Source organism: Trichechus manatus, unplaced genomic scaffold (genome assembly GCF_000243295.1).
Source record: "Trichechus manatus latirostris isolate Lorelei unplaced genomic scaffold, TriManLat1.0 scaffold00109, whole genome shotgun sequence".
NCBI lineage: Eukaryota > Metazoa > Chordata > Mammalia > Sirenia > Trichechidae > Trichechus > Trichechus manatus.
Window position 1 is genome coordinate 1,524,623 of NW_004444045.1, and position 21,935 is coordinate 1,546,557.

At 49.0% G+C, this 21,935-nt stretch overlaps 1 protein-coding gene across 1 annotated transcript in view; it reads left to right on the forward strand.

Moving 5' to 3' along the window:
• RBPMS (RNA binding protein, mRNA processing factor) overlaps positions 1 to 18,315 on the forward strand; it is a 206,485-nt gene extending 188,170 nt beyond the window's left edge. The window contains exons 7-9 of the mRNA XM_004383383.2: positions 1,942 to 2,011; positions 8,835 to 8,938; positions 16,302 to 18,315. Coding sequence (XP_004383440.1) covers positions 1,942 to 2,004 — 63 coding nt within the window. The 3' untranslated portion in view covers positions 2,005 to 2,011; positions 8,835 to 8,938; positions 16,302 to 18,315. The remainder of the gene's footprint in view (positions 1 to 1,941; positions 2,012 to 8,834; positions 8,939 to 16,301) is intronic.
• Positions 18,316 to 21,935: the final 3,620 nt, after the last annotated feature.

Genomic DNA, 21,935 nt, shown 5'->3' on the forward strand with positions numbered 1-21,935 from the left:
CGACTTAATGGCAGCAGGTTTGGTTTTGTTGGTACGGTCCCTCCAGAGGGTCTCGAATGCTTAGCTGGTCAGAGAGATTCCCTGGGATGCATTCCTGCTGGTGGTGGAAGCTCAGGATGCCCCCTTGCCCCTCCTGAGCCCCCTTTCCTGAGTAAGTGAAGTCAGACGCCTCTGCCCCAGGTTGGGCAAGGTGGATAGAGTCTCCTGGTGTGGTCCCTCACCCATGGCATTGACAGCCAGGGAGGAAAGAGGAGGCACATCGGGGCAGTAACAAATGAAGCCCAAGGAAACTCAAGGACGACATCCATTTGTGGGACAGGGCAAAATGCCAAGGATCTCTACTGGCTTTCTCAAGGGTCCCGCTTCTAAGCACCCAAGCTATTAGAACCAAGTTAGAGGACATGGTGGAGCCTGGGTCCTGGATTCTGACCCAGCCTTGACCCCACTGCCCATGGCAGTGTCAGGCAGAGTACCCAGGTCGTCCCCTCAGAGTCCCCAAATTCTGTACCTGGCTCACGTCCTCTGGCCCCACTGCACCCCCATGCCCGCAAGAACACCTCCTGCTTCATCCTCTGAAGATCTGAATGCCATACAGGGAAAAAATGGTTCCACTGCAAAAATACCCGTAAACCCCTTGCTGTCGAGTCAATTCCGACTCTTAGCGACCCTATAGGATAGGGTAGAACTGCCCCATAGCGTTTCCAAGGAGCTGCTGGTGGATTCAAACTGCCGATCTTTTGGTTAGCAGCCGAGCTTTTAACCACTGCGCCACCAGGACTCCACCCGTGCAAAATAGATATTTTTAAAACCGATGACGTAGAATCGTCAGGGTAAAATTCCCTCCAGCCTCACATTCCATTTTTCTAGAAACTCTTTCAGGTGGAACAGGTTGGGCCAGACCAAGGTAAAGAGCAGTTTTCTACTCCTGCCTCACGCGGGGGAGGCCACCTCCCCGGAGCCATTCAGCCTCTCCCGCCAGCACAGGTTTCCCCTCCCCCTTGTCATTTGCTGTCCCCACCCCACTCCTGCCAGTGCTTCCTGCGTTGCTTTCTCTGACCATTCCTGAGGGGTAGAGATGGGGAAGCTGTCCCTTCTCAGCATAAAAGGAGGAGCAGAGTTTAATGGGAATCTCTTGCCCCCTCTGTCCAAAGGCTTAGGGCAAACTGACATTGCCTGTAGACGGATGTTTGTGCACTTGCCGTTTTGGTTGTTTTTCCATTTCTTCCTCGGCACAGAACCTGGAACAGTCTGCCAAGCTGGCAAAGCAGCCCTCAATCCATCTGTGCCTAGGGTTGGCCGCCTACTTTGGACACCTAATGGAAGCGATGGTCTTGCTGGTTCCACAAGGTCAAAGGTTGCAGGCCCCTCCCCTCATCAGAGGGAGCAGAGGGCACTTGGGGACCAGACATCCCACAGAGCCTAAAAGCATACTAAGAGAATCTCAAAGGAGGTCATAGCCAGGCCACTGGTATGGATGGCGTCGTGATCTGTCCCTTCCTGGCTCCTTTTCAAGAAACCTTATCAAAACAGGTAGATTTTCCACAGATGCTTGACTTCCTGCTTAGAAAACCATTAAGCAGCCTTTCCCACCACCCTAGGCATTTCTGAGGAGAACGGAGGAGGGAATTCACTGGGCCACGTTTTAGCCTAGCGTGGCTGGTAAACTATGACAAGGACGGTAGGAGTAGGGTAGTAGGTGAAACAGCTTCTTCTTGAAGTGGATGCTTTCCTGAGCGCTTGGCCCATGTATTGATAAAAGGTGTGTGGAAAATTTCTCAGGACTCTGCTATTCACTTTTTCAGCCCCAGGGGGAGAATTGTATATAGGCATGTGTGAGTGGGTACCATCTTGGAATAGTCAGGAAATGGTAGGCAAGCAGACCCTCTGAGGAATGAGAATGTACCACAGGGCTCACAGCCTTCTCCCCACATGTCTTTTCAGATGCGCTGGCTCCCTCCCTCAGAGGCTACTTCTCAGGGCTGGAAGTCCCGTCAGTTCTGCTGAATACTATGTAAGTACTTGGTTTCAATAAAGAAGGCGTAAAGCGCCAAGTGCTTGCAGGTACATAGTAGACATTTGGTAAATGGCAGCTCTCTTCCTGCTCGCCACACCCATTGTTCTGCACTTCCTTTGATTATCTGTTTTTGTTAAACTCACTTGAAGAACTTCTACGTGGACAGTGCATTTCTTCCGAGAGAAGATTGTCACCTAGGATTGAGGGAAAAGTGAGGTGTGGGATGCAGCTCTGTTTGAGTCTAATTTGAATAGGCTTTTCAGAGAGTCCCGGGATTCATTTTCCACAGGCAGGTCGCTCTGTTGACCTGAAGAGAGTTGGTGGGTCACATCACCTTCACCTTAAGTTCTAAGGGGACTGCTGAGTGTGGGCTCCATCCACTGAGGTTCCCACCTCACTTCTCACTTCCCAACAAGCTCTGGCCCTAGGTCAGAAGGAGAACTTCTTCATCCTCAAAGCAAGGGCCTCACCAAGTATGGGAAAGTTTAGTGACAGATATCAGAGTATCAGAAATCGAAGAAAAAGGTTATCAGTATGGCCAGTCAGCAGATCCATATCCCTGGTGGTTGGTGGTAATAAGAAACAAGTTGAGGGAGAACATTTCTGTGCTTTAAGACATCAACTTCAATAAATTAGAATTGTACCTATTCTCCCCGTAACCCAACATTTTTCTCAGCGTGGCCCAAAGAACACTCATCCTCAGGGATAATCGTAGACGGAGTACACAAACACTTCCAAGGTCAAACAGTTATACAGATTCTCAGAACCTTTCATACAATTTGGGCATCATAAATCTCTTGAAGAGGAACAGTTATGGTGTGCAATATTTCTCAAACTTATGAGACCCACCCAAAAAAACCCACCATCATCGAATCGATTCCACCTCATTCATAGCGACCCTGTAGGACAGAGTACCACTGCCCTATAGTGTTTCCAAGACTGTAAATCTTCACAGAAGCAGACTCCCACATCTTTCTCCTGTGGAGCAGCTAGTGGCTTTGAACCACCAACCTTTTGGTTAGCAGCCAAGTGCTTTAACCACTACACCACCAGGGCTCCTTATTTGAGACCAGGGAATACTATTTTAACAGAATATCCTAGATTAATGTTTTACATAGAGCACACTTTGGGAAACACTGCCCTATCATCTTATCCGGGAGTTTATCTAAACCAGTGGCTCCACAGATCCTTGGACCAGTGGTGGCTTGTGGTATTTTTTCATTAATCTGTGATGATGTGGAAAATATAGTACAGGACAATGTATAGTAGGTTCTTTCCTTAAAGGTACTTGTATTTGTCCCTTATTCTGAAAGTATGTTCGTGTGTGTGTGTGTGTGTGTGTGTGTGTGTACACATGCATGCGTTCAAGTACCCTTTTTAAATGAAATAGCAGTGTTAGTAGATGGAAATTGTATGTTAAACGTTCTTTCTTAGAAAAATAGTTAGCAATCCATGGTAGATACCTAGTTTTCTCTTAAAAATTTTACTATTTTGTGAAATCTAAAAGTTTACTTCATAGTGGACACTTTAGTTTGCCTTTTCCCCTTCTAAAATACTATTTTTAAGCTTTGACGCATATTCTGGGATTTCTTAAGTCCAGGATTTCATAAGCCATGGTCCATATCCATCTGCCTTTAATTAATTTTTAAACTTAGGTCATGTATCCTCCTAGCCCTGTTTCTTCATTTGAGAAGCCCAATCATTTAGTCATATGGGAGCCCCCTCCATTACCATATGGCATTGGTCCCGCATGGCCATGTTGCACAATTCCAGAAGGCACCATGACACAGGGCCTCTCTTCCACGACAGTATTTATCTGTCAGTTTTCAGAGGCTGGTAGAGTATTCAACTAGAGAGATCTAAGATGAGCTAACTGGAATTCCTGAAGCTCAGGAAAAAGTTCACGACCTGAAATGTCTGTCTGTAATTCAGCAGACGCAGGAATTAATGCAATTTCCCGAGAAGGAATTGTAACAGCAGTCACTAAGGACGAAATCTTGAAGCTCACCTAGATGTAAGAAGTTGGCAGAGGAAGATCAGCCTTTGAGAATGAAGATTGATCAGAAGTTTTGGGTGAGCTGTGAAGCCCGAGAAGGAGCGCTGTGCTCTCGTCAGCAGTGTCTCATGCTTTAGGGAAATGAGCGAATACCTTCAAACTTGGCCATTTCAGTTGGCAGAGAAGATGGCAAAGGCTGGTGATGTAGGGCCAAAGGAAAGACCTCCATCCTTAAGCAGTTACATGAGTTCTGGTCAGAAGGATCCTAGGCTTCTTTTGTATCAGCTCACCTAATTTTTTTCCAAATCGTCATTCTCCACAGACTAACCAATCTGCCGGAGATCTAGAGACAGCAATGGCTACCAAAGTAAGGCTAGCCCTTGCTGCCCTTTGCAAGTATGGCTTATAAAACACCGTAGGATCTGAATAAGGATATGTAATATCTCCTGAGGGGGAATCATTTGCTCTGAGCTAAACCGGGGCTGTGGGCCAGACTCCTGTCCTGGGTAACACTCGTTACCGTGCTCCCATCCTGCCTGAAGTTAGACCCACTCAGTGTGGCTCCATAACTCAGGCTCCTTCTAGTCTCTTGGATCAAGTCTTTTTCATGACAGCTAATAACCCCAAGTTACATAATCTTAGGGAAATGTAAATTAGAATTGGGAACTGGTGCTGATGAGCTAATGTAAACATTTTAGAGCAAAAACGAGTCGCCCAAAAAGGTCAAATGAAGGACAGATGCCACTGACGGCACCGCTGGCCCACGTGGTCCTCCTCCGTTCACCAGAGGGGGCTTTCCCGGCATGAGAAAGATGGTGCCAGAACAGCAGATGAACAGAAGTGATGTCTAGTATCAGACGCCAGTAAGACTGGCCGTCGATTCTGATGTGGGGGAGCGTCGGGTGCTCTCCTCCCAAATCCTGAGTGGATCAGCATCTTGTTCTCCCAAAGGTCCTTCAAGGATTATCCACTTTGACTTTCTATTGATAAAGGAAAATCAGCGGCTAGATGTGCTCATATAAAAATGTGCAAAACCAAGTCTGTGCCCCTGAGGAGCTTAAGCTCTGATGGGAGAGTCAAGGGCTCTCCTGTCTTGCCCAGGATGGTCCAAGATAAGGTAATAAGATGCTGTGTAGCTTGTGGGCCTCCTGTGAGAACAGCTTCCAGGTAGGACATGTGTGAGTGAGTGTGTGTGTGTTTGTGTTACTCTCACTGGGGCATAAGTAAGAGCATCAGAAGAGTGGTAGTCAGATGGGTAGCTGTTATTGGTGGTGTAGTTTGCTCAGAGTCCTGCTTGGTGTGGAGGGTGTTTAGCCTGGCTACGTCCCCACGCCACTAGAGTTTTGCTCATGGCCCAGCCATGTGGCTGAGAAGCCCAGAACTCACAATAATGGTTGAAAAGTATCAATTTCTCAGATATGTTGAGAGCAAGCAAGCATGAGTAAGTTCTTTCTCACTCCTTACAGGAAATGAGAGTTACAGCTTTCCTTGCTGGGAATCTCAACGTAGTTTTTAAAAAGCGGAGGAAAGAGAGTTGGTATTTGGGGTGGGGACGGGGGAGTGCTCTTCTTTAAGAGCTCATGAAATTTCCCTGGCCATGGACCAAGACCACAGCATAGAAATTATAAGCATATGTAGTGACGGCCTCACCAAATTAGAGAAGGACATGGCAAGTGATAACAAGGACAGAATTTCAAGCTGTTTATTCTTTATGTTTTCTTTTGGGAGGAACAGCCTGGTCTGTCTCTGGCTATAAGTATGAGAGCTGTGAGCACAGTGTCATCTTCAGGGGAGCTGCAGGTCCTGGATGTCAGGGCACAGTACGGAGGTTTACAGGGAGAGAAAGGCACTGGGTCTTCATGCAGGCCAGACAGCTACTGTGACTCCTGTAGTCAAACCTGCCTTCTCCCTAACGGAGACACAGTGTGCCCAGAAATCAGGACAGGACTTGTGAATGAGTTATCATTCCCCCTTATTCTGTTGGTCAAGGTCTCTGTCATACTTAAATTCATTAACACAATAAATATTCAGTGAACACCTGTGATGTCTAAGGTATTATTCCAGGTGCTGAGGATACAGCAGCAAACAAAGTTAGACCAAGTCCTTGCCTTCATGTAGCTGACATTCTGTAACAGGAGATGGGTGATGAAAAAAATAAACATATCATTGGTCGGGGGTGATGAGCACTATGGGGAGGGGGAAACGAGGTAAGAGGGATAAAATGTTGTGGGGTTGGTAGGCATGTCTGTTTTATATAGGAGAGTCAAGGGCAACCTGATGAGATAACATTTGAACAGAGACCTAAAGCTTTTCCAGATTTATACGGGATTTCTTTTTCAAAACCAGACCCAGCTTTACTCAAGTTGAAAGAATAATTTCACTTCTCTGATCCTCTTGCATCTCTCTTTCCTAAATCAAGTGAACAGGCTTGGCGGCAGCAGGCTTGACTTAAAAGTGCTCTGGGAGAGAATACCCAGGCAGCCTGCCTGTCAGTCCTTTCTCTGAAAGGGGTCTCCCATCTTCCTCGTGAGGAGATGTGTGCCATGGTTCTGCGCCGTTGAGATTCCTTTGAGCCTGAGGTCTGTTATGGTTCCCGTATGGGTTGTGAAGGCAGGAATGGGGCTGGAAATCTGCTCCCCACCCGATCCTGTGCTGGGTGCTCTTTCCAGACATCAGCGGGTTTCTCCCGATTGCTTTAAGCTGAGACAAGCACTTACCAAGCACGTCTGCAGACCAACACGGTGTGACAACCACATGCAGGAGAGGCTGAGATTTCTCCCTGAGTTCCTGAGAGTTCTTGGAGACCCCGACACACAGGCACCAGTATCGTTGCCAGACTGTTCTCTGGAGAAGTTCAAAGAGGGAGACCATCTGTTAAGACCCATAAATTGGATCTCAATGGCTCCACAATTCCCGGCGTCAGTCCTGCAGGCCCTTCTACGGGACCCACCATCTCTCCTACACGCTTGAAAGTAGAAATTCAGAAGGCCCATGTGCTCGTCGCGAAGTTAGAAAGGAACTCGTGGAGCTCCACCCGGTGTGTTAGGTTCTTGTGAGGAATCGTCTCATGGGGTCTCTGCAGAATGGACTCTGGCTCACGCACCTCACCACCCTACAGGTGAGCCTCGACGTGCGATATGAGCTCTTTTGAGACCAGGCATTCTACCCAGAGAGCTGCTTGTTGATAAACCCCCAGGCTCCTGGAACACGGGCTAGAGTTAGGGTTGCAGTACTCTTGATTCGTCAGTCCTGAGTCAGGCCGATTAGCTGAAGCCAGGGCCCCAGACGAACCTGGTTGTCAGTGTGGATTTCTCAAACAACAGGCCTCCAAGCACCATGGCCTCCCCGGCAGCCCCAGGAGGCCCCATGGGTCTCCTGCTGTGGCCCTCCTGTGTGCCGGAAGTGGGGGGCAGGGCTGAGGACGGTTTGTGGGCTGGTAGGTTTCATTTGCAAAGATTAGTGTTTATTTTTTCTGTCCTTTCATCACCCACCTTTCACCAGGAAATTAAGAATCACTTATGCTCCATCTTTGAATGTTTCTGACAGTGAAGTTTGGGTGTGTTTTTTTGTTTTTGTTTTTCATTCTGAGAAGTGGTGTCCTGGTAAAACTCTCTTTTCTTCAGCCTCACCTGTCATTTCTGAGTGGGGTTTCAGCCCAGGACATGGTCTCTGCTGCAGTCTGGCAGGGGCCAGCCCAAGGAGCCATGGGGCTCTTCCTCTGGGGGGCTGCCAGGTATTTTCCGGGAACTCAGAGTTTGCTGCAGGACATCAGTTGTGCCCGGATGTTCATGGAGCCCTGCATGCCAGGAACCGCCTCTGTCTGCAGGAAGGAAAACAGCCCTAAGCAGGGCTGAAGAGTCGAGAGATTTGTAGGGAAGGGGCCGTGGGCGTCCACGTGCACAGAGCAGGGCTTCCTTCCTGGATCCACCAGGAATTCTTGTGAGAACCAGCTGCCTGCAGGAGGACTCTTAAAAACGAATCCTTTGATGGGTCTCTGCCCCTTCTGAAGGCATGTTTCAAAATTCTCAGAGCCTGAGGACAAGCAGGAGATGATCACCCATGTGTTCCCTTGTGATTCTCTTCTCTGGTGGGTGCCCGGGGAGGAGTGGCGCTCGTGTGCCTCAGCACGGGGTCTCCTGGAGATCTGCAGCTGGGGTCTCCTGACCACAGCTGTCCTTGTGGGTGGAGGCGGCTCCTGGAGTGGATTAGGTTTCTGGGATGCCCCCTGCTTGGGGTGTCGGGGCCTGTGCCTTTCCTGGGTGGGGCTGCCTCTGCCCTCAGGTGGTTTACTTCCTGCTGCTCTTGAGTGCGGAGCCCTGGCGGCGCAGTGGTTAAGAGCTTGGCTGCTAACCAAAAGGTCGACAGCTGGAATCCACCAGCTGCTCCTTGGAAGCCCTATGGGCAGTTGCATTCTGTCCTGTAGGGTCGCTGTGAGTTGGAATTGACTCAACAGCACTTAACAACAGACAACAACAACATCCTGGAGCACACAGCGAAGGGGACGCCAGGCCCGTGTCCACAGCAGCGTCGCCGAATGCCCTTCCCCCAGCCCAGAGGGCTCTGTCTCTCTTGCTCCTCCCCCGACTCCTAAGTTTGTTTTTCCGGCTGAGGGCTTTTCCTGCCACTGACGTCAGGTCCTTCTTAGGTGGCGGTTTGTCTTCCGCTCGGCAGCGGAGGCCCTTGGTCTCTTGGTTTTGAATCTCAGCTCTTTGCCCTCAGGAGCTGTCAGATCAGGCAGGTCTTCAAGGCCTGGGGAGCCCCAGCGGGAGGCCAGCCGGGGAGGGGCCTTGGGTGCTCTGTTAATGGTGATCTCTCTCCACCCAGGTTCCAGGTGTGTGATGGTGGCTGCAATCTGTCTTGTGGGTATTAATGCAATCTTCAATGGTGGCTACTGTTCTCGAGCTGTTCCACAAAACTGGAGCGTGCTGGTAAGTTCCAGAGTCTGTGGCTGAACAAGCCCTCCAGAGGCACAGGGTGTCCTGGCAGGGGACCAGTGCTAATCCAGTGGTTGGGACCATCACACCAGCATCAGCTAGGGACCCCAGGCTGAAGGAATCTAAGCTCTGGGGGCGGGGCCAGGGCACATGGTGCCGACATCTCCCCCGGGGACCCTGATCTGTGCTGGTGAGAAGCACTGGTGGAGAGCGCTCGGCCCTGTGGGTGTGCTCGTCAGCGTCTCCACCACGGCCTGCTAGGGGGATGGATGGTCCCAGACAGCAGTGCGTGCTTTTCAGAGCATCGTCACATCCAGCTTTTGATCTGCCACAGCCTTCCCTGGTAAGGCTGACACCATCAACACCTGAGTATACAGTACCAAAACCAAACCAAACCTGTTGCTGTCGAGTTGATTCTGACTCACAGCCACCCTATAGGACAGAGTGGAACTTCCCCATGGGGTTTCCAAGGAACAGCTGGTGGATTCAAACTGCTGACCTTTTGGCTAGCAGCCTGGCTCTTAACCACGGTGCCGTCAGGGCCGGTAAGGACCTGGTAGGAGCATAAAATGAGATTATTCCACCTGAGGGGATTTTACAGATAAACAACGCTTTTCCCTTGACGCCCCTAAGCCTTTTTTTGAAGATTAACATTTCTGGTTAAAATCTTATTCAAATACAGCATGTACATCATCCCTGTCTGATTAATCCAGTTACACTGAATATAATGTCCTGCTTTCTCAATGACTCGGGGGCATTTTTTATGAGCCTTTTCAGGAACAGGTAGTTACCTTCAGCCATTACTGAATTATACAGGATTCTTACTGAGTTCCCCTAGACTGCTGGACTTCTCTGTTAAGTGATGGGGTGATGTATCTGTCTTTCCTGTCCTATCAGCTGTCAGTCTGTAAGCTTCTGCTCCGGTAAAGGTTACAGCCGAGAAAACCCTATGCAGTTCTGCTTTGTCACATGAGGTCGCTACGGGTCAAAAATCAACTCAGCGGCACCTGCCAACAACAATGGCACGTACAGTCTTAAAATAACACAGCCTTCCCAGAGGTCACCTGCCTGCCAGGCAAGAGTCTTCTAGGTCTCTATGGAAAGCTTAGGAGCACCAGGGCAGGCCAGCCGCTGTCTACGTCTCGGCCCAAATAAGGTGGCAAAGCTCATCCCCGAGACGGGCCGGTGCAGAAAAGATGAGTCAGAAAGGAGGGCAAGATTCCTGCTAAGGACGGGGAACCAAGCCGTTTCGGCCAGGAAAGTCATTAACACATTTTTGGGGCTTCAGCAATTTCACGCTCACAGCAGCAGGACCGGAGGCACCCACAACGCTGTGGGCCAAGTCCCGCCATCCGCCTGCCCCTCCCTCTCCTTCCTGGGCACCTTTCTGCACAGGAAGCCAGCAGCCTGTGCTGCAGGTACTTCTCCTATTACATCTGTTTCTCAGCCTAACCCGCATATGTCACATAGGGCAGCTGATGTTTATCCCACTAATTGTACCCCTTTCTAGTTAGATTGTTCTCTTGTCCTGCTTCTTAACAGCAGTATCCATGATACTCTTATTGATATTGTTATGCAGCAAAGCTTAAAAGACAAGGGTTTTTCTTTCCCCTCTGGGGAAATTGAGTGACCAATGAAAAGCCATGCACATAGTTTTTTTGGAAGCGAGTGGGGACATAAGGATGTTTTAAATGCAATAAATCAGCCCGAGTATTAGTCACGGAGGACGCAGGCGGGTGAGCCGGTCAGCCGCAGCCGCGGTAGCCTCTGGTGAGCTTGTGGCTGAACAGAGGGAGGGCCTGCCTGGTGAGAGGGTCCGGGGGAGAAGCGGCTCAGAGTCAGGTTACAGATGCTGGGGCGATGCTGAGAAGTGGGGTGGCAGGCCAGCCAGGAGTCGACGGGAGGAGGGTGTGTGCAGACCTGAGACGCTGGCCGTGTGCTGTCACACGGGGTCCCAGCTCTTGGGGCCTCCATGGTTAAAAGAATGGACATGGTTTATGGTAATGGGAAATCGGCCAGGATTATGGGCAGTGGTTGCACGGCATGATTACTGTAATGGATATCACTGAATTGTGCACCTGGAAAATGTGGATTTGGCAAATGCTGTGTTAAATATATTTGCATAATAATTTTTTTTTAATGGGTTGAGAGGAGGCTTTTCTGCCTCCTCATCTGAAGTCAGACTGCTGTGGCCTGCAGAGACGGGCCTGCTGTGAGGAGGAGGGTGTCTGCCCCAGGGTGAACCTTCTCTGAGCCCAGGGGGAGCTGGAACCTTGGGTGAAAGTGCTCGAGCAGCCCGTGTGGGCTGTGGAGGACCAGAGGGGCCACCAGCATTGGTGTCTTTGGAGCAGGAGTTACTAACTAAAGAACACCATTTCTCTACAGACTGTGAACTTCTTAAATGTTACCTGGTCTTTGTATTACTAATTGATACCAGCACTTGATTAAAAAAAAAATTAAGCTACCAAGTACAAAATGAAAGCTAACACACTCTTGTTGTTGTTGTTAGGTGCCATCAAGTCGGTTCATAGCGACCCTGTGCACCACAGAACAAAACACTGCCCCGTCCTGCGCCATCCTCATAGTCGTTGTTATGCTTGAGCCCATTGTTGCAGCCACTGTCAATCCATCTCGTTGAGGGTCTTCCTCTTTTTCGCTGACCCTGTACCTTACCAAGCATGATGTCCTTCTCCAGGGATTGATCCCTCCTGACAACATGTCCAAACTATGTGAGATGTAGTCTCGTCATCCTTGCTTCTAAGGAGCATTCTGGTTGTACTTCTTCCAAGACAGATTTGTTCGTTCCTTTGGCAGTCCATGAACACACTTTTAATTACTTAAAAATTGTTGTCACATATAATAGCCCCTATTTATTTAGAGTCGGATGGAGTGGGCATATTCCTTATGGGACTTTTGATAAAAATGAGTAAATGTTGTTGTTAGGTGCCGTCGAGTCCATTCCGACTCATAGCAACACTATAGGACAGAGTAGAACTGCCCCATACGGTTTCCAAGGAGCGGCTGGTGGATTTGAACTGCCGGCCTTTTGGTTAGCAGCCGAGCTCTTAACCACTATGCCACCAGGGCCCCACAGAGTAAATGAATTCTAGGGAAGAAATTATTAGCATTTAGGTCAAGTATATATAGATGGATCAGGGGAAACACAGAGAGAGAAAGAGAATTATTTCTTATTGCAGAGAGAAAAATGTCACAAAGCTCCTGGACAGAGTCTGGCTTACAAAGGGGAGGTTGTCCCCAAAGTACTGAGTGTCCCGTGTGGATTTTCTGGTCAAGGACAACGCAGCTGAAATGTTTTAGAACTTGATAATGTTCCTTAAGATATCAGGCGACACCCTCAGGTCTTCAAAATGGCATAGTGACCTCCCTGAGACAGGATATTTTACGTATATATTTACATCCCTCATCCCTCACGTGCGTGTTCTAAGGAGAATTTGCTCCTTAAACAGAGCCTGACCCTCCTCACTGGCCACCCCCTATGGTGCCTTGTGTTCCCGGATATCTTTGGGTTCTGTTTAAAATGATCTTTTTTACTACATTCCGAAGTTTGAACTCGGTCCCTAGTTAAACCTCTTCCTTGTTTACAGGGACTGAAATAGCCACATTCTGACCTTCTGTTCAGCCTGGGAACATCTATGGCGGTGTAGATGCATTCTTTTCCCATGCGAGAATTCCGTTTACGTGGCACAGTCAGGGAAAAGCTCCGCAAACAGAGACTCTCGTCTCCCTCCTTCGCTCATCCTTCTGCCCTTCCCTGTTCTCTTTCACTTCCAGTCAGCCTTTCTAGCCAGCCAGAACTAGGCAGACCCTCACCCCTTTCTTCCTGCTCATCAGGGGTCCAAATGTTTGAATGTGTGACGGCATCTTTGCTGTAGTTTGGGGCCCGGTGGGTTACTTATTCCCCAGGAAAACTGCAGGTACCTCCCATCCCCCAAGGTACCAGCTTCTGGGAGGAGGCCCCCCGTGGCCAAAGCTGCTGGTGGAGGCACTCAGGGTGCCATGGCCAGGGTACAGAGGCCCAAGGTGGGTCCCAAGACACCATCTCCCGGTTCTTAGCCCAGGGCATCAGCAAGACAAGGGGTTGTGTCTTGGTACCCTCCTGCAAATGTCTGAAGGTGTGATTGCATTCTTTGCTGTATGCAAGGGACAGTGTCTGGGGCTGAGGAACGAGACGGTGTTCTTAGGAAAGAAAGTAACAATCCAAGGTAATCCTTGCCAAAACCAAAGACGTGGCCTGGACAGTGAGAGCTGGTGATAGGAGCTCAGAGGAAGCCCTGCAGGCTGAAGGGGTCAGGAAAGGCCTGGGCAGGCGGGGTTAAGCTGAATTCTGAAGGGTGGTTTGTATATGCTGAGGGGGATTAGAACAGAAGATGAGACGGACTAAGAGTAGACACAGCATGTTCTTGTCAAAAGTAGATTAGAACCAAGCTTTTGAGGGCCTTGGAGGATGGGTCAGGGACTTGGGGAGCCACGGGAGAGATTTGAGCAAGGGGGGGGGGTGTTTTAGGAATCCTCATCGTCTTGCTGCCAAAACCATAATGAAGAGTCTAGGTAGAGACATGTATCATGAGAGACAAACCCAAGACAGTGGAGTTGGGAAGGAACAGAATATCCAAGAAGGGCAGGGTTGTGTGGACTCCTCTGAAGGGATGAGTTAGCGTGAGGGTCAGATCAGTGCCAGGCTGGGCTTGGGTGACAAAGAATAACGGGCAGACGGGGTCAGCAGCTGGAGCTGTTTTAAGGCAAGGTGATGAGTGTTTGGACACGTTGCCTTTGAGGTTGTGGCAGAAATGTCCAGGAGAAAGTTAATGCTCATGGGGGAATTGAGGAAAAGAATCATCCAAGAATTGGCTGTTGAACTCTCCAGAGAACAGAGCAGAAGCAGACCAGCCAGGCCCTGCCAAACACAGCCCAGGGCAGGGGAGAGACTGCAGGGACTCAGCCTTCATCACCCAGTGAGCCCAGCCCACAGGAGGGAGCTTCTGGGAAGAAGCGCTCACACGTGGCCCCTTTTCCTTCACCTGTTCGTTCAGCTCGTCCTTTCTCACAGCCCCTGAAAGCAGTGTGGGGGTTCTGATGCGGGCACATCTGGTGCCAGCTGCTTTCCCAAGGTGGCCTCAGAGCCTTGCTCTGTAAGAGCCCAGGGGCTGCCGAGTGCTGTCCCTATGAATTGTTTCAAGGTAGAAACAGCCATGGTGTGACTGCTGTTCCTCAGAAATGGTTTCCTGGAATAAACCCACACAGCTTGCTGGCAGGTGGTCAAGTTTAGGATGATGTGGAACTCGTCGTTCCAGGCCTGACAAGCTGAGGGTGTTGGGGAAGAAACTGACCTCGTGTCCAATTTCCATAAATGTTTTCACTGCACAGACATGACTGGGGGATGGGCAGGAGAGGTGTCATCTCCTTCAAGCTGGACCGAGTCTCTTTGAAGACCAATGTCCTTGAGGGGAACCTCCTTAAAGGGCTGCTCAGGTGTTAGTGAGGACGTGAGGCACGCCAGAAAAAGGCCGTGGGCTCATGAGGGAACTTGGGCGGCTATACGCCCAGAGGTAATGGCCGGCCTCACGATCCCCCTGCAACCCTGGATCCAGCCCCATGCAAAGATGCCCCACCCCTGAGCACGCCCTCCCTTCCACTACCCACTGGAGCTGCGACACACTGTGCACGCCGCCAGGGGGGATCCCTGGGCCCCACCTCCTCCCAAGTAGACCGGGGTAGCGGGGTAGCAGAAGAGGTGGGAGGCTTCCGGGAGAGGGTCCTCCTGCTGCTCCTGCTCCCCGGGCACAAGTCGCAAGCTTCCTCAGACAGACCTGCTCGATGAGCGTTACAGGACGTGTGGCCCGTCCCAAAGACGAGGTGTGCACTGCTCCTGCCCACTTAGATCTCTTCATCAGCGAACGTGTGCTGAGTGCAGGTAGATCCCACTGCTGTGCCGGGCACTAGAGTCAGAAAGCTTGATTTCACTGAAAGAGTTCATCTCCTCAGTCACTCCTGGGAGACAGAGCCTCCTGTTTCAGAGAATTCTGCTGAGAAAGTAAAGGGAGGAGGAGGGAAGTGAGGGTGGGGGGTCGTGGACCAAAGTTTCAGGCTCTATGTGCGAGTCAGGCCCTCACAGAGCTAACACTGGGGGCATTTCCAAATCAAGGGGCTCTAATTAGGACTTTTTAACTTACACTGATATGATAGGACTACTTGAATAATTGCCACCTCAAACAGGCAGATAAGATAGCTATTTAACATTATAGATGAGGTCTGGGTGTGCAGAGAGACTAAGATCGTCTCCATGATCCATAGGTATGTGGTCATTATATCGGGTCTTCTGACTTGCAACCAGTTCTTATTTCTACCAATTTGTACGGTGCCCCAAAAACTAGGATGTGAAAAGATCCACTGGGTCACAGTTCAGACGCAGCCAGAGTTGTACAGATGGGATTTGTGTAAGATTGTTTATTGACTAAGATTGTCCAGTTAGCCATTTGTGAAGGTGTTCACCTAAATATCTTTCTCATTTCAGATTTTAATACTAAACATGCATTTTCCCAAATAAGTCTGACTTGAGACTGTTAGATGGGTCATCAATAATGATGCTGTTTTCTCTATAGCCTCTTCCCACAAACAAGCATTTCCCTATGCAGAATTCTAGTATACGCGGATTTACTTCTCCATATACATTTTCTACAACCACAGATGAGTTTGACATGTTATGGGTGGTAAGAAAACAAGAGAGTTGAGACTGAGGAGACACAGGACAGTAAATGACAGAGTAACAGCAGGGACCTTACAGTGCGGCCTTTGCAGCATAAGCACACCAAGCAGAGTAGCGTTCAGGTGTGTGAAGAAAACCCCCAAGACCAGGGTGGGACTCCGCCAGGGGGTCCAGGAGCGCTTCAGGGATTGCATGAGGCCCCTTTTTTCTGCCACAGAGCGATTCAAATATGTGAACATTTCCTTGCAACTTCAGGGAAAGAAGGTTTTGAAGTGTCCGTCAAGGCTAACAAATGGAAATTAAATCTGTATTGCCCGTGTAGCTCATGGTGAGACCACTGATATTCTTGTGTGCGGTCTTTATGTGGAGGGACAGTGAGGTATGTTTACACACACACACACACACACACACACTTCACTGAGACTCACTAATGAATGTGGAGGGACAGTGAGGTATGTTTACACATACACACACACACACACACACTCTTCATTGAGACTCACTAATGAATTTTCCCGTGGGTTTCTAAGCCAGGAATTCTTCTATCACAGGCATCTCCAAAGCAAACCCATAGTGACAGAAGTGCCATGTGTGGTTGGGGTCCACTCTCCTGACTTGTTTCCTTTGTTTCAGGCTTGAGAAAACCTCGCCCAGTTTTGAGCCCTCCAAGACTCTGCCACAGCCTCTATCACACATCTGTTTTTCTCGAAGAAAAAAAATATATATATAATAAAAATGTTTTACTCTTTTACACTGTATAATTGTGAGAAATAGTGTGTTATTTGTGAACGCATGGCCTGACATACATTTCTGTACAGTTTGGAGATATTTTCAAACAAAACATAAGAGAAGTCGGCAATAAAACCAAGAGAGTGAGTATTTTTATACCAAACATTTTAAGTATATGACAGGATGGATTATCTTACACTGGGTCGGATCAGGATTTTTGTGCTTGACTTTTGAATGCTTGTAATTAATCCTTTTTTTTTTTTTCCTCTAAAGTGAGCTGCATGTTTCAGGCATGCTTTTAAATATTATCAAAACTTCCAGAATTGTATCGTGACTGTATAGAAGCCCGTTTCCCTGGGCTGAGTCTAGGGTGAGTTAGTAATTGGTGCATGTTAGACAGAACTGTGTTATCTGCAGCGTTAGGTGTGTGATCCCATTTCTAGTAGGATATCCCTGCAAGACAATCAAAAAAGCCTAAAGAAGTTTCTAACTCGGTGGCATGTTCACAACTGGGGTGGGGGGGAGTTTCACTGGTACAAATTCCTGGTCGGAGGCGTGCCCTCAGAGAGCCCTGGCAGCTTCAGATCGGACTGTGCCACACTGCGTGCCAAGTGTTGGTTTCTGTGGGTTTATTTATCTTTTACAGTAGCACCCTCTTGGGTGTTTGTAACTCACTTAATGCCTAACTCACATTCCTTAAGCCGTCCCCTTCCCCGGTGGAAGTGAAGAGTCTGTTTCACTGATAAGGAAAAAGCCCAGCTTGGGAGGCCAGCCTGCCCAGGAGAGAGCCCAGCCCTGCCTCTCCACCCAGCTGACTGCCGTGGGCAGCTCAGGGTTCCCAAGTGGTTTTGCCAACATGGGTTGAACTGAGTTGGTGTTTCTGAGACTTGGCAGCACCTTGCCAAATGAACCACTTAAAACATTGTCCTAAATCCCGTTTTCTCATTGTGAGACTACGTACCACAGCAGCACAGGAAGAGATGATGTTGCCAGTGGAGTTCAGGATGAGAACGTTGAGTTTGCTTCTAGAAGCAGCCAAAAAGCCCAGCTTGGGTTGTATGTAAGTTGACCCATTTCCAGAGTCTGTGGCTGCTCAGCCTCTCCCTCTCGTACAGCCACGTGTAAAATTGTATTGACCTGTCTAAGAACTTCCGATGACTTATATGGCTAAATGTGATCAGAATCTTTCTTACTGACCTGCGCACATCTGTGCTGAAGACTCAGTGTTTCCATGATTACAGGGCTGGTTTGTTTTTGTGTGTGTGTGTGTTTCATTTTTCCATTGGAAATAAAGATGTCAAGAAGCTTTTAAAGGTCATCAAAAGAAAAGAAGAGCCGGGGTGAAGGGTGCTTTCTTACTGTAAATAAGGGGACAAGGACAGCGAGCAGCTTGAGGACTGACGTGAACTCTGGTGTCTAAGGACCAGCTTCTGCTGTCTGTGCCGCCTGGCTCCTGGTCTTGTTTCTATGGGAAACAGAACAACTTCCACACGGTCTATTGTGCTTTTATAAATTGTTTAAAGGTACTTTTATATTGTCATTTTTAAAAATAAAGTGCTTATTCCAGCTGTCACACCATTGCTTGGCAAATTCCTTTTTCGCAAGAACCACCAAACACATCCCACACAGCAGACCAGCGACCAGCAGATCTTTTTTACCCAGTTTCAGGCCTTGACAGGGCTAAGGATTGGCCACTGAGCTGGAGGGAACAGAAGCAGAGATGGGAGAGTCGGATGTACTCCAGGGCACTGCACCGTAGGTCCCTCCTGACCTGGGAAGTAGGGTCTCACACTGACGTCGGAAGAGCAGTTTGCTGCTTCCCAATACCCCGAGACTGTGTGCCCACAGAAACCAGCTGCACTTCCCCGGCCTTTCAGGTCCACACCCAGCACGGCTCTGGGCACACTGGATCAGGGGTCTTTGCCTTCAGCCCATCTGTGAGCTTCCAACTCAGAGACTCAGCAGACAGCCTAGGAACTGAGGGAAGCTCATTCCTGAAAAGCTCTGCTGCCTCCCAGCCTGTCCCGGGTTATCCCCATCCCAGTCCGCCACTGGCTGAACCCACGGTAACTTCCGTATGGTTTTCACAAGGGATCCTGGATGGGTGAGCTCCGGCCATCACCATGCTGGCGGCCGTTAGTAATGGGCAAGTGACAGATCTGAGTGGTATTTACCTACCACTCCAGCGTGAGTTGTAGATACATTCCCACTGATCCATCAGTTCCGCACCAGCATCACCACAGTCTGAACAAACGGCCTCTTCCGTTGCTCTACTGAGGGAGGAATGCAGTGGAGTGTGTCTTCTGGAATCTGAAACTTGGGGTAAGAAGTCAGGTCTGTCCCTCTTATTTGCATACAGAATGCACCAATTGGTAGGCTCCAGAAAGACAATCTAAGCCATCTTTTTGGTTCAATGCTGAATAAACCTTTCCTCGGGAGGGAAGACGGGCCACTTGAGAACACAGAGTGATAAAGCTATATAACTGGCCTCTAAAATGAAACACTATGCCTCTGTAACAAAATTACAAATGAAAGGAATTTGGAAATAATCTTAAAATTTGTAAAGTAAAATCCACACCTCCAGGCAGTCGGATCTAGGCTTCAGGTTCAGTGGACCCAGTGCCTGCACATACGTCGGACCTACTTCCGTGCAACCTACCTGCAATTCCTGAGTTCATGGGTGGCATGAACAGTCGAGCACTCAACTTCTCACTCACCCAGAGGCACGTCAGAGGACAGGCCTGGTGATCCGCTTCCAAAAGGTCACCGCCTTGGAAACCCCATGGAGCACATCTACTCTACACACATGGGTCGCCATGAGTCAGAACCAGCTCCACAGCAAATGGTTTCTGGTTTTACTTGCAATTAATACTGCCTTCATCTCTGAGGTCCCCCAAACCCCACTACCCCACGGCACTTTAATTTTCCTGAAAGTATAAGGAACATTCTCGAGAATGCTAGCGGCATAGCTAACATCCCTGAACTCTAGATTCCAATACAAAAAAATTCTTGCGGTCTGTGACAGGGTGGCATATAGGAATCAACTATTAGTTATTTCTGAGCGCTTTGGGCAAGACATGCTTAGTGCTAAGGAATATGCAGATTTCTTCCCGTATCACTGGAATGAAAGAATTCCGATAACCAGTGAAAAGAACGCTTGCCCGGTTTTAGAGTATTTGCACATAGTTGCTCTCTTGCTTTTCAACTCTGAAACCTCTGCTAGACCCTGTCATGACATACAGTCTGAGGCAGCAGCCAGAGTATCTACTAGTGAGGGGTGACCTGAAATGTGGTCCTCAGAACGCCTATACTGAAGCCTATACTGTAGTAATGACTACAGGATGTGATTAGGCTCCTAAGTTAGGAGATTTTAGAGTGCCGTGGTAAAGCTTCTCTCTGCCACCGCTGTACAACACTCCTGAGGCTAAAACACTCCTACCTCTTCCCCAAACCAGCCTGCCTCCGTAACTGCTGAACGGCCCAAGGGTGACGACACGCTATGAGGATTGTTTTCTTCCCCCTCTCTTCCCAACTCTTAGTGACACCCATGGGGTTCTATGTTACCAGAGCCATCAGGAGTTCAAACCACCTGATTCCTGCTTTATGAGGGGAAAAAAAAAAGCTGTTCCTACAAACCATAACATAATATGCCCACGAGTAAAGACAAAGCAAGGAGCCCTGCTGGCACAATGGTTAAAAGTTCGGCTGCTAACCAAAAAGGTCAGCGGTTTGAACCCACCAGCCATCCCTTGGGAGAAAGACGTGGCATTCTGCTCCCACAGAGTACAGCTCTGGAAACCCTGTGGGGGCAGTTCTGCTGTCACAGGGTCGCTATGAGTCTGCATCGTCCTGACGACACACCACAGACAGATCAGCGAAGCCCTCCGTTCTCCATTCTCACACACACCTCTCTCATGGAAGGCCTGAGGGGGAAAAAGGGAAAATCCGGTCCTTAGGTTCCATTGTTCACTTGGAAAACTCCAGTGGAACTCTTTGAACATGCTAACGAACACTTATTTAGAATTTTAATTAGGTGAGATGCTTCCATTCCAGCCAAACTTGTCTTCTAAGCACAAAAAAAAAAAAAAAAAAAAAAAAGGCCTAAATGCCATGAGAAGTGAGGCTGCTGAAGTTAAAGTGTTTACCTGGACAAACAGCCTTTTTCCCTAACGAGAACAGAGACCATTTACCTTGGGCGTGAGGGGCTTGTCAAGCGAGTTAAAAATGCAGACCAGGTGAAATACTCTTCTAGGCGTCCGTGACTGACTCCGATCTCCCCACTGGCATCCGTGTCCTTTGAAGTGAGAGCCATGCAGAGTTCTGGTCTGCTGAAGTCTAAGAATGCTCAAAGCCCAGCCAGTCCCACTCAAGTTTCCCGCTGACGATCCCTTCCCCTACATTTGAAGTTGACTGCTAAATACTCCAAATTACACCCTGAAAAGTCACTGGTTTCTCACCAGCGTCTTGAAACCACATGGTTTGAGTCACAGGAATGTGCTGGCCCAGCTCCAAACCAGTGGAGCTGGACTAGTAACATGGCCCTAAACTGTCCAGAGGGGACGACTACAGAGTTGCCCTGTTGGTCTGCTAGAGAGTGACTGATCCTATTTATTTCTAATGCAAATCTTTTATGAGAGAAAATGTGCTTTTGTTTTTTAACTATGGCCAGAGGAAGGTCACCAGCGCAATACCAGGGCTAGTCTAGCTCTGTTTCCAGAGTACACTCCTCCCAACACCCACCCTACAGGATACGGACAGGTGTTCCACGGCCCACTTAGTTTAAGAAATAGTTTACAAATTTATGTGACCTTGGGCCTCCCCCAAAACACCCATTAACATCTCTCAGGACAATCCCACAAACTAACAGGCTGAGAAACGACCTGTCATCCATGAAGCACCAAGGACAGCAATCCTAGTGACAGTAGAGAATCGCGATTACCGCTACGCACAGCACCCCAGCTGACTACCCGGACAGCACAATGCTAGTCTCGGCTTTAGATCCGTTAATAAAAACTTAAGAGAAAGTCCAAACTCTTCTTCCCCACAAATGAATCCCTGGAAAATAAAAGCAGGGGCTGGGGGCGGCAGGTGACAGTGAGTCTCACCTTTTATGCCTCGGGAAACTGCCACTAGCTGATGAGAACTGGGGAATGTATAAATTAAAATTCCCGCATCACCACCCACATTCAGAACATGTTTTTGCGGCTGGTGATTTCAGACAGCTCACAAAGGACGCCAAGGGCTGCACGCTGGCGGTGCTGGCTGTGAAGGCTGGAGCGGGAAGTATGGTGTCCACGCGCTGCCTTCTCACTAACGCTGCCCAACAGGTATCCAGTGCTCCTCCATCCCCTGCGTCCCACCGTCATCTGGCCGCACTTACAGGAGGTGACGGCAGCAGCCAAATGCTCATTTTTTACGCTTTGTCTAGGTTCAACCACATTCTCTTCAGCTCGCCCCTAAAAGCCTCTCAAGTTACTGTGATGAATTATAGATCAAATGCCTACAGACTGTCCTACCCTTTTAACTCAATCAGCCATG